This window comes from Talpa europaea, assembly GCF_964194135.1.
Source record: "Talpa europaea genome assembly, chromosome: 14".
NCBI lineage: Eukaryota > Metazoa > Chordata > Mammalia > Eulipotyphla > Talpidae > Talpa > Talpa europaea.
In genome coordinates, this window is record NC_140082.1 from 76,891,721 (window position 1) to 76,905,478 (window position 13,758).

The window sequence follows — 13,758 nt, forward strand, 5'->3', positions numbered from 1 at the left end:
TCTTTGAGGACCTTTCAGCCCCCAAGAGGACTCATTCTAAGGTAGCTGCCATTCCCATTGAAGATGCACTGGGAAAACCCCTCGCTGCTCTTTTTACCCATCATAGTCTCAAATTTGGCTATAATTGCATTTGTTAATTAGTACTCCAAGACATCTGTTTTCATAGCTGACGGGACTTGTAGGTCAAACATATGAAAGATAATTTCCACAGTTAGCTTTCAGCAGAAAAGAATTCTGATGAAAGGATGAGTTTATATTCATACAGATCATTTGTACACCATTATTTGTATATATGGCATTTAGATAAACTTTTTCAGAATGCTGTAGCACGTCGAACATAAGAAATGAAGAACTTATCTATGAAAATAGGGTCCAATCACTATGATGATCCAAATTTTAAATCCAAAATCAGATGGTCACTAATTAAAGATCTTCTGGCATCTTACCTTAAAGTATAAAGGATTTTTCCATCATTCCATATTCTGAGGAGCTGATTGGGGGTGGTGATCCAGTGAGCCTCTGCAGTCTTAGAATTGCGGAAGATGGTATCTGGAATCCATATCAACCCCACCATGTTGCTGTTTAAAGTAAGTATTTTCATTGTGCTGTTGAATCGAAGTCGGCTGTCGGTCCAGGTCTGAGCAAAAAATATATCAATTTGGTATTCCTGAAACAGAGCAAAAGGAGGCAAAGCAGTTCTATTAGTGAATTTTCTGCCTGCTTCAATTTCTTTGCCCAAAGTTTGGTTTTCTTCCATATTTACATCCTCACCTGCCTACTTCCCCTCCAGTTAATGCTTAATATAGTGGTTGCTTTACCATGGTAAACATTTAACAAGTGATAACCAATATAGTTACCAGTATGATTATGTGAACTTGCTCTGTAAATTTTAAGTTGTATCAAACACATAAATTGTGATGAGGGGTTAAGAGGTAGTAGAATATAATTCAGAACATAGATGTACACCCTGATGCATCCACCAGTCCAAGCTGTGAGTGGTGGAGCTTCTATTCTCTAATTAAAATGGTTAGTGGCCACCGCCTCATGCAATGATAAAGAACAAAGGAAATGATCACATGAAAAACCATTAATGTCTGGCAGAGAACAGGTGATCCAGAAGTATTAGCTTACATAATAATAATAATCAAGAGTCTTCTCAAACAACACAACCCAAATCAAAAAGAAGCAACAAAAAACTATGCAATGCATGCCTACAGAACCTGTCATTGATTAATTATAGTTCAAAAATAATAACAAAACGAGCGCACTGATAGCCACCCCAGTCAAATGCTGATTCCAACACAAGACTGATAAGGTTCAAATTACCTCTGTATCTGGAAGTCATCCCAGTGTTTACAACCCAGAGTAAGACTTTGCTGTGATGTTGGATGTTAGCATGGGACAGATGTCACCATGAACTCTAAAGAAATGTCAGTTGCCTGGACCTCAGAGGCCCTTCTATTTATTTATTTTTTACTTTGTTTTTTTTTTTTAAAGATTTATTTATTTATGCATACAAGAACTGGGATGCAGGCCAGAGGTGTGGGTGTTAAGAGGATTTACCAGAGACAGAGTGGGGAATAGAACAGGCAGACTCACTGAAATACACAACTGAAGGGGTCAGCAGGTGAGTCAAGAGAGGTCTGCTGTGCCATGTGGGCACCTCCCTGGCTGGGGATTGAACTCCTGCTGCAGTGGCTGTGGACAGCTTCATAGGTTGCGTTTTAACCTCTTGCGCCACCAGAGAGGCCCCTCTGTTTAATTTAAAGGATTGTCATGAGGTCCATAGTCAGGAAGGTATAGAGGCTGATTGTTAGAGGTTTTCACATCTTTTGTAGGTTTCTGCAATATTTTTGATATTATAAACGTACGACTATTAGGGAATGAGTGCCATACTTTTCAACAAATTCCATCTGTTCCTTTCCATTCCAATCAAAAAACCTGGAGATAGGTCATTCAACTGACCAGATCCTGCCTTTTATTAACTAATCCATCATTCTTCATCTATTTGCTGCGCTGTGCCAGGCCGTGTCTCCAGCAAACATCCAGTACTGTGCCAAGGGGAAAATGTCCCCAGCAAACATCCAGCATGTGACTGAAAGCAGCTCCTGCAGGTGAAATCTGACCATTAGTTGCAGGAACCACTATGAAATGTGAAGATGGATCCCCACGCAGAAGTCCTTCCACAATCATTCTGTTGATAAACAGTGTCCTCTCCTTCACCTTTAATGGTAAGGACCTTCCAACTCTAACCTTTTATATTTTTATATTCCTGCCTATAGTTAGCCTTTCACCGATGAAAGGTTGTCTAGTTTCACTCATTCCTGTGGCTTTTGCAACGAAGAAGCAACAGAATGACCATTCACATCTTTTGCCACTGGAAACAACTTTTATATGTTTGAATTCTGCATGAAATATTCAGAAAGCACTAATTAGGCTGCTCCCATCACTTTATTGCAAAAGAAGGGGCAGTAGGGTTGTGGGGCGCATGCTTTAGTTTATTCTGAAATTCCATCACAAGCTCCCATCCAAGAAGCATAAGGTGGTATGAATGTTTTATTGTGCTACGTTTGATTCAATGTTGGAGAAACACTTCCCACCCACAGAGAAATGTTTTTATGTTTCTCATAAACTTTCTTTGTAACAGCATTAATCATCTTTCTGTAGAAGGAAAAAAATAATTCTACAATGTCTGTGTAAAAAGAAATATTTTATATAATTCATAAATAGCTGTGAAATTAATGTGTTTGAAATGTTAATAAATGAAATAGGTAAAAACATGCGCAGAATTCCCCCAATTTAAGTCCTGGTGCTTGTGAAGAGCTGCACTTGTAATTTGTTTCAATAACTGAAGGACTTAATGATTCCTAAATAGACCGTGAATTATTGCAGTATGTGGAACATTTTGACAAAACAGAAGAAAAATTATGCTGCTTAATGCTATCTGTTACTTCTAAAAATTGGATTATTTCCTAACAGGTTTCTCTCTACCTTTACCAAATAACAAAACCAAATGGAAGAATGAAGAATTAATAAAGGACATTCCTATTTCAAAAATTGACATGCTCTTACTCTGCTGAATTTCATGACAATATTAACATCCCTGATTCACAGAGAGGAAGCATCATCCTGTCTGTGGGCAATACATCCCTAGCCAGTGAGCTTTGCTGGAGCCCAGTATGATCTCAAATGTTTCCCCTAGGGACTTCAGGCAGGAGGCAGGAGGTTGAATGTGCCCTTTGGTGCTAGTCTGCATTCCAGGAAATCACCTTCACTTGTGCAAAGCTAAATACATTATGAAAGAGATGCATTACAGAGATTAGAAATCCCTCTGGGTAAAGTAATATTTAGCGAATTACATCAAGATTTGACTCGCCCCTCAGCAACATTCCCAGAGCATCATCACCATAAGAGGCAAATGGGAATTTCTAAACCACATGTAAAGAATTTTCAGCTTCTGGGACCTCATTTAGACAACCCACATCATGCTTCCAGGTCGCTGCCCGGGAAGGAGGTGGGGCACACAGTATTTTTCTTTTTTTCCTAACAGCACCCTAGGGGAATTTCATCGTTAAAGAGGAATTTAAATCTTCGCTGTTGGGACATTGCCTTACATGAAGTCCTATGAAGGTAATCGTGGAAGGTGAAGAAAAATAGCAATGTGATTTTCCTGTGCATGAAGAAAGTTATAATTCTTTACTGGGTTCCACTTTAATATTTACAACGACTGGTTTGCAAGTGATCCTGCTCTGAGTTCCTTTCAAAATGATAAAGTAATTTCTCTTTGGGCACTGCTCAGAGGTACTGACCACCACCCAAAAGTTTACAATGTTAGACTACAAAAAAAGAAAATAGAATATAAAACAGTTTAGTCATACTTTGTAAAAGAAGCTGTTGAGGGTGTTTATGTGAGCAAGATTTTTATTTTGTGTTTATTTAGCTTTTTACCCTTGAAGAATTGGCTTGAACTCTTTCTCCTAACAGCTGACATAAAAGTCAAGATTTCAGATTTGGTAGTTTTGTCTTTTTTAACATAATGGGTGATAGGTGAATTGCAAGATATGTTAATTGTGCCTGATGGAAATGCTCAGCAGCCCCCCACCCCATTTAGGTAATTGATGAACATGCATGAGTTCAAGGGGTGCAACAGTTGATTTGATTCACTTAAAGCAGCACAATGACTGTCAACATAGCTAACATCTGTATCCCACCATATCACTTTCTTTGATCTTCTCTGATGAGAACATTTAATTCTTTTCATGCCCACAGTCTCTAACTCAGGAAAAATGTATAATTTAATGAAGAAACTTCTCAATCTCTTTTTTAGCACCCCAAATATTTGCTGTATGAGAAAATGATTTAAATTCATATGAAATTCTCAGCTTTACAGCTGATCCCAACGTGAAATGGGTCACAGTTGGTGACCACTGGAGGTTGAAGTTCATTGTTTAGTCTCATTTTTTCTTCAGACTGAAGGATTCCTTTTTAAATATTTAGACAGAGCATAGCAGGTCCTTAGACTTGCCAACTGTCTAAATAGCTCTGTGCTTGTGGGGCTTCTCAGTGAACACAAAGCAGCTCTGAAAGAAGTCTGGATAAATCTGGACCCATGGAAAAGAAACTGGCATAAGCAGTCCCTAACACAGCACCGACTCACAGAGCAGCAGCGTTGGAACTGATGAGGGATGAGGGAAATATCACCCCAAGTCCACGTGGAGCAATGAGAAGCCTAGAGAGACTATACCAAGAAGGTGCAGCCCCTGCGCAAGGGAAGTCTCATGGTTGTCTAGAACCTGGTTCAGAGTAGATGGGTAACTACATGAAGGAATGTACATGTTTTTGGGGATACAATATCGGGGCTGCATCATCATTTGGTGCAAGCTAGGGTGGGATGATCAGGAGCTATTGCTTGGGGCAGGGGCTCCATAGTTCCTGCTAATCAAAGCTTACTGTCTCTGTTCCCTCTTCTTACCTAACTCACTGCTAATCTTTACAAGTAAGGTATTTTAGCTGATCTTGCTAATGTGGCCATAATACCTGCCTGCTGTTTTCAACAGATACTGGTTTCCTGGTGTATTCCTCATACCAGGACTCTGTCCTGGGTGAGAGGTTCTCTGCCAGACGGTGTGTTTAGCTTGACCAGCAGGAACTCTGGGCACCAAGACAACAGCCCTAAGAACAAGGAGAGCCGGGGATCCCACAACACAGAAAAAGGCAGTCTCTCACGCTCATGTCCTATGAGGCTGCTACTTGAATCGGCAAATACAAACTCTGTTAGCCTGAGCCAGGCAGTCATCCAGGGGAGAAAATGTTGACATCACCTTCAGATTAGAAAAGCAGTCCCTACAGTGGGATTGAAGGGTGGTATAGACACTTCGAAAGCCTCATGGAAGACCCACACCCTTGGGATGCGACAGTGGGAGGGGTCAGGGTCAGTGCAGTTGAGAGGGCAGATAATAGTGTTTCTTTAATCTGTCCATCAACTTTAGGAAATACATTTCATGGCTTTCTCAATTTTCAGCTCAAAAATGGATCCAAAGAGACACCCACGGAGAGGAGAGAAGAGGCGAGAAGAGGGGAGGTGAGGAGAGGATATCTTTTTGATAAAAGATACTCTTAATTTTAATGATTGAGATAGCTGAATTATTTTAACATTTATTTATAAAATAAATTAGCATAGGGCCTCCCCTAGTGGCACAGTGGTTGAGAGCTGGGCTGTGAAGCTGCCCACAGCCTCTGCAGCGCCGGTTCAATCCCTGGCCACCGGAGAGGGTCCCACATGGCGCGCAGACCTCTCCTGCCACCCGCTGCTCCCCTCACCAGTGTATTTTGTCAGTCTGCCTGTTCTGCTCCCCACTTTGGCTCTGGTGAATCCTCTCACCCTCCCGTGCTTCTGACTGTACCCAGTGCTCGTATAAATAAATAAATAAATCTTTAAAAAAATTAAAATAGCAATAAATTAGAAAGCAGAATAAACGAATGTAACTTACAAAATATAATTATGAGGGAAAATATGATTCAAAGCTGTCAAGGGGCACTAGACAAACATTCATATGTGATGTTTAAGAATGTGGAATGTGACAACTACAAGAATCAGAATTTGGATATTTTCAAAGAAGTCAGGTGAAGTAGTTTGAACTACAAAAAGGGGAGTAGATATTGAGGAATTTTAGAAGTCAAATGAAAGGTGCATTTGCGAGAAATCATCATATAAATCTAAGAACATATTGATTGCAAGTGTTATTTATTTAATGAATGCATTTTTCAAAATGGTAAATATTACCCAAATTATTATAGAGCCCAAGATTTCATTGGACAAAAGGATTTCTGTGCATAAAAGTAATATTGCTTGTATTTGTTACCAATAGAGCAAGAGGATGAATGATTTAGATGAGAATACTTGGTAATCAGATTCCAATTTTCCAATTACCCAAGACTCTAACTTTTTTGAAATGTCTCCAAACACACCAATACATTTGAAAACCAGCTCGTCCCGCTGCAATAGTTACTTGCACATGAAAGATATTTCAAGAACTGCAGCGAGTCTTCCAGATCTGTAGTTTTGTGCTTAATATGTATATTTTAACCTATTCAGAAGTGTTCTGACTCCTCTGAATGCTAAAGGCATTGCATATTTAATCAGTGACTCATCTAGACACATTGAAGAAAGCACTTGGCACAATTTTGAAACAGTTCCCCCCCGCCCCCCCCCCCGCATGCTGATCCCTATTGTCAGTTTTAAGTACTGCATAGATCTACACCACTTTGTAGATTGCTTTTTCATCCTCTTGTAATTCTTTTTGATAAAAGACATTCTTAATTTTAATAAAATCTTATTTCTCAGTCATTCACTTTATGGGTAGTGCTTTTTAAAAATCCTATTAAATTATTTCTATCTCTGAAGACATGGAGATATTTCCGTTTATTTATGTTCAGATGTTTTCTTATTTTGCTTTTCATACTTAAGTCTATAGTCCATCAGAATTGGTTTTTGTGTGAGTTAGAGATAAATTTTCTTTTCTTCTCATAAGGACATACAATTATCCCAGCATTACTGGTTGAGAACTTGTGTTTTCCTCATTGCTCTGTGATGCAAAGCTTGTCATAATATCTATATAGATTTGGACCTTTTTTGAGACTATCAAATATGTTCCACAGACCTATTCATGTATCCTTGCACAAATACCACCCATCTAGTTATTGTAGCTTTCTAGTGAATACTGATATCCATTGGAGCAAGTCCTTAAATTAGTTTTTTTGATTTAAAAATATCCTGGTCATGTGTATATAATATGCATTTTAGAATCAGCTTGTAAATTTCATAAAAATAAAAACCACTGTGATTTAGGTAGATTGCATTGATTGTACAGATTAATTTATGCATAACTGCCTTGTTGCCAATATAGAGTTTTCCAGTCCATGAATATGGAATATGCTCATATTTATTTAAGTCTCTTTTAACTCTCTCAATGTGATAATAGTTAACTTCTAGGGTGATATGTATCTTTTGTTAAAATTTTTCTAGGTATTTGATATTTTGATGCTATTGAAACAGTCTTTTATGTTTTACTTCTATATTATTATACAGTAAATCCTGATTAGTTTTCCATTCCTATAATTTCATCTTTTGAGAACGGCATATAAATGAACCCATAAGTTATAAGACCTTTTAAATTTGCCTTCTTTCACTTAGCAGAACACCTTTGAAACTTTCCAAATTGTTACATGTATCAAAAAATTCATTCCTACATGACATGTACCTCAAAGACAGACACATCACCCAAAGCAGTGATAGTGAAGGCAAAGAAAAACAGCTGGGACAACATCAAATTAAAGAGCTTCTGCACAGCAAAAGAGACAATAACAAAAACAAAAAGAAACCCCATCAACTGGGAGAAAATTTTTGCACACAACACTAATGATGAAGGACTGATCACAAAAATCTACAAAGAGCTGATGAGACTCAACAACAAAGAAAATAATCCAGTCAAAAAACGGGCAGAAGAACTAAAAAGAAACTTCTTCAAAGAGGAAATGCAAATGGCCAACAGGCATATGAAAAAATGTTCAACATCACTTGTAATCAGGGAAATGCAAATCAAAACTACAATGAAATACCATCTTATACCAGTGAGAATGACACATATTAAAAAAACTAGCAACAACAAATGTTGGCGAGGTTGTGGAGAAAAAGGAACTCTCCTGCACTGCTGGTGGGAGTGCAAACTGGTCCAACCACTATGGAGAGCTGTGTGGAGATTTCTTGACCTACTAAAGATAGAGCTTCCATAGGATCCAGAAATTACACTCCTAGGTATTTACCCAAAGGATACAGAAACCTCAATTCCAAAGAGCACCTGCACCCCTATGTTTATAGCTGTGCTATTTACAATAGCTAAGCTATGGAAACAACCCAAATGCCCCAAAATAGATGACAGGATCAAGAAGATGTGATACCTATACACAATGGAATATTACTCAGCAATCAAAAAAGATAAACACATGCAGTTTGCAGCAACATGGATGGAGCTAGAAGGGACCATGCTCAGTGAAATAAGTCAGAAAGAAAAAGAAAAATACTGGATGGTCTCACTCACAGCAGGAATTTAGAAAACCTAAATAAGGGACCAGGAAAAAGACGAATTAATACAAAGTAAAAATCAAAATCAACAAGCAACTATAAACCAGAGACACACTATGGGGGGGAGGGGAGGTGGGGAGAAGAAGGATTAGGGTCAAATAAGGGGGGGAGGGTACAATTGTATGGGGAACATAACCAAAATGAAAATGCAAAAATACATTGTGCAAAAATGAAAAACAATGTTAGAATTATATAAAATAAAATATTAAAAAAAGAGTAATAAAAGAAAGGTTGGAAAAAAAAAAAGGGAAAGAAAAAAACAGCCCAAAGAGTTGCGGTGGGGGAATCATTCCTTTAAAAAATATTATCCCATTGTAGGGATACCACAGTTTACTTAAATCCATCATTAACTAAAGACATTTGGTTGTTACCCAGTTTCAAGGATTGTGAAGAATATGTCTATAAATATTATTTTACATGTCTTTATGTGGAAATACAATCTCACATTTCTAGTTGAATACCTAGAAATAGACTGCTGGGTCATTTTATAGAACATATTTAAATTTATAAGAAACCACGAAATTGTATCCCAGCATGGTCATTCAATCTTGAATTTCCACAGTTCCATGTATAACTTATCTAAACTACAACAGCAACTTACAAATGGCATCTTTATAAAAATTTAAATGTTAGCAGATTTTTTGCTGGTAGATGAAATCAGTTGGTTTTGAAATATTGACCTTATGGCCAGGAACCAAGAAAAACTCAAGAAACTTTTTTCAAAAGTATTTATTGAATTTTATATGTATATAATTATTGCTTTCTTATTTAATTCCATTGTGGTTGAAGACCTAACATTCATAATTCAGTGCTTTTAAATACATTGAGACTTGTCCTTTGGCCTAGCAGATGGTCTTTCCTGGAGAATGTTTCATGTGCATGTGAGAAGAGTGTCCACTTTGATCTTGCTGGATGAATGTTCTAGAGATGACTGTTAGGTACTATTGGCTTATACTGTTTAAGTCTTCCATTTTCTTGTTGATTTCCCTTTATTTGTTCTCTCCATTATTGAAAGTGTGGCACTGAAGTCTCCAAATATCATTGTTGAATTGCCTATCTATTTCTCCCTCCTGTTCTTTCAGCTTTTGCTTCTGGGACTTTGTGACTTTGTTGTTAGGTCTATGCATGTCTGTAATCCTGTTGGATTGACCTTTTTATCACTATATAATATTCCTTTTTCTTTCCCATAACATTTGTTTTCTTAAAGTCATTTTTTTCTGATATTAGCATAACCACTTCAGCTCTTGAATTTGCCCAGTATATTTTTTTCTGTATTTTTACTTTCAGTCTACTTGCATACTTGAATTGGAAGTATGTCTTCTATGGGCATTGTACAGTAGGGCTTTTTTTTTTTTCTGATCTGATCTGACAATCACTGCTTTGGATTATTTAGTTCATTCATATTTACGTAATTGATATGGTTGAATTTACATCTGTCATTTGTTTTATATCATTCATGTTTTTATATTCATTTGTTTACCTCTTTTGTATTAAGCAGATGTTTTCTAATGTAATATTTGAGTTTCTATAGTGATTTTTAAATTGTATTTAAAAATGATATTCTGTCCTTTTGGTCTTAGAATATACATCTTAACTTATTAAAATACATTACATATTTATACTAACTTATTTCAGTGAAACATAGAAACTTTATTCCTACATAGCTGCATTTACTCCCTCACTTTTTGTGCTATTATATGTCTTACATTTACATAAGCTAAAACAACACATTCTTATAATTATTATTATATATAATCTTTTACATTTTAGAAAGCTGAAAGAAGCAGCAAGTATATATATTCATATTTATAGAGTGTTATATTCATTTTACTTTTCATTTCTGATCCTTTTCATTTTTTCTTATGTATCCAAGTCACTATCTGGTATCAATAATCTTTGTCTATTATTATTAAGTAATTACATTTCTATGTGCTATAAGTACAATAATGCAATTACACACAATTATTTTTATGAACTGCTTCTTAAATCTGTTAAGAGAAGAAATATGCAATTATATTGCCTGATATAATTAGATAACTATCTTTTTTTCATGTGGACAATTTTTATGTGGACTTGTCACTTTCTAGGATCACTTGCTACAGCCTGAAGAATGAACTTTATTTCTTACAAGCAAGTCTCATCATCACTCCCCATCCCTGAAGCTCGTTTTGCAAAGTTCTATTCTAAATAGGTACAAGTCATAGGACAGAGGGTCCTTCTCTACCCAGTCCTACTTACATAATAAAGCCTATCTACACACGGTAGTCCAAGAATACTGGGAGCCCCAGTAACCCCTGGCATGGCTCACATGGAAGGTGAAGTTCCCTCACCAGGAAGTGCAAGCTTGAAAACTGGAGGTTACTACTCCCACCAGCATTAGCTCATAGAGCAGAGGCATCCTAGGAGAAACAGATGGCCACCGTCCCCACCCAAGGTCTTGTGAAGTGGTGTAAATGTTGTGTCCATTAGGTTGAAGATCTCTGCACCTCTGTCTGTAAGGACTGCCTTTATTTTTGATGTCAGCAACCTGCCCATCCCAGAATGAAACTGTGGCTTTAGACTGAGATCTGTGTATAAGTGGTGTGGAGGGATTTCCTGTCTTGTTGGCTGCAACTGCCCAGAGTTCAGTGCGTAGAGTAGAGCTTTCATAAAAGGAAGCCAGTGGGGGGACAGGCATAGCTCCAGTGCCACAGACCCCTGCTGGTCTTACTGAGATTTAGTAAGTATATCTTGAATGAATAATTCTCGATTTGGTGCCTGCACTCAGCACAAGCTCTAGAGACTTTAATGTGTGTGTGTGTTTATAATTTTCTACAGTTAAATGGCAGTTTTGTCAGAGAGAGAGAGAGGGTCTGCTGAGTTCCTCATTCCACTATTCCAGAAGATCCATCTGCCTTCCTAATTATCTGCAAATAGCAACAGCTGTATTTACTCCTTCCCAACACTTACATTTTCCTCTTTTAAGGAATTGGATTTAGAGGATTTGTTTCTATTCCAGTTTTCTCCTTGTCTGTAAACTTTGGGGATTGCTCCCCAAATTTTGCAGGTTTCAACAGATCCTCTCTTCGAAATCCCTGGATCTAATTTTTGTCCCTAATCACTGCAGGGTTGTCTAGAATGTCTGCTCCGCATCTTAACCTGTCAGCAGCCTCTTCCAAAATTAGCACATGCTGCTTAAGGCAATACAGCCCAAAATGTTTACTTACCTGCAGTAAATTTTATCACTTAAACCTCTGTTCCAAAAGTTTTCATAAACATGATGTTAGATGTCCCATGTTTTTGAGCAGAATTTTTGTACTTTGTTCAGGTCTTGTAATTATTTTTAGTGGGTAAATTGCTCTGATCTACTTCATTCACTGTTATCAGAACCATATGTCCAATCCTTATTTTTGAAGTGTTTTACAGAAATTATAGTGAAGTTCAACATGGCTCAAAGCCTCAAAATGAATGGCAGGATTTTAGACCAGTCTAAGTGAGGAGAAAGAGTCTGATTATAATATTAAGTAGTAAAAAGTAAGACAAAAACAATAAAATTGAATTAAAGCCTACTCTGTCCTACATTTGGGTGAAAATTGATCTCACTATCCAGAGGAACTATGCCTTCAGATTGGTCTTAGAAAATCATCTTTCATTCTTCATAAATGAGAATCCTTCCCCACAAAATTTCTTCCATATTGGGTAAATTGGTATCCCAGAACATGGCTGTCCTTACATTTGTCATTTCTTACTGTAGAACAGGCCAGGTCTTCATCTTTGGCTATGTAGTCTGTCTTCAGTGGGTTCTGATTATGAAATAGGAAAAAATGTTGCCTCCATTCTGGATAACTACTGCTGAATGATTACTTCTTACAAAACAAACAAACTGGGGTATGGAATAGTAGAATAAATTAGGACTATGAAAAATTTTATAGCCCCTGGAGTTAGAAGTGAGGGAGGTCAGTGAAGACAACTGGTAGTGTATTTGGAGAAGAAGCTCTCAGAATTACTCCAGGGACTTGTTGAGACACAAACTATTGAACCTCACACCTAGAGTGTTTCCTTTTATGCCTGTGGCTGGAGTCTGAGAAGCTGCATGTCTAATGAGCTAATGTCCCAGCTAATTGATGCTGCTGGTCCTAGGACAATCCCCTGAGAACCACTGCATTAGAACAACTGAGCAGGAAATTATACTGGTGGAAAATTGTTTAAATGGGGGATTTTGAAAACAATGAGATACAGAAGACAGGGCACTGGGTTTTGGTGCTGACCTACCATGGTCTGGGCATGTGATATGTCAAGACTCTCCGTTTTCTTTTCTCACTGGGATGCTATCCTTTAGGGTGGCTAACTCCCTCACATGTGGCTTATTCAATGAGGCCAATCCTGATCATCTATTTTTGAATTACAACCCCACCTCAATCACCCTAGCGTGCTCATTTGGCTTTATTTTATAGCACTTGTCATCGTAAACCCATCCATGCACACACACAGTTGTTTTATATTGTCTGTATTTTTTATTGTCGGTATTTTCTCTTGAGAATGTAGCTCCACAAAGACAGGAATTCTTGTCCATGTAAATCACTGGTGTACTCCAAGTACCCAAAACGTTATCCAGTGTATAGCAGAGACTCAATAAATATGTGCATGAATATTGGCTTCAAGCACTTCATTTGCAAATTGAGCATGCTTACACAACCCAAAGTATCTCTCGGTTCTCCAGTTTTTCCCTCTGATTACTCTTCTATCTTCTTTCCCTTTGGCTTTTATTCCCAATGAGCACATTCATGTTACATAATCAATTATATCTTTCTCCTTTTTATCAAATCTTTGTGCTTCAATGCTGAAATTCTATTCAAATTCCCTTCACTCATAATAAATTTAATTCTATTTATATCACTTCTCTAATATCTACTTATATCTTGTCCCTTCCTCCTGACACAGTCTTTGGTAAAATTATGTTTTAGGAATATTCTCTGAATTTGGCAGAAAAAAAAAATGGCTGGATTACTAGCAGGCACTGATCCCTTAGCTTCCATAAGTGTCAGTCATCCAAATTCCTAGACCTTAAGTGACATTTTTCAATGAATGCAGTTCTGTGTCTTATCCTTTAAGTCATTTGCTCAGGATCAGGGTTTTCT

At 37.4% G+C, this 13,758-nt stretch overlaps 1 protein-coding gene across 2 annotated transcripts in view; it reads right to left on the bottom strand.

Annotated features, from left to right (window-relative positions):
• GABRG3 (gamma-aminobutyric acid type A receptor subunit gamma3) overlaps positions 1 to 13,758 on the bottom strand; it is a gene marked incomplete at both ends in the record, with an annotated part of 419,168 nt that overhangs the window by 162,969 nt on the left and 242,441 nt on the right. For both annotated transcript variants that reach the window (XM_084254301.1, XM_084254300.1), the window contains one exon: positions 447 to 667. In XM_084254301.1, the coding sequence (XP_084110427.1) occupies positions 447 to 667 (221 nt within the window). The remainder of the gene's footprint in view (positions 1 to 446; positions 668 to 13,758) is intronic.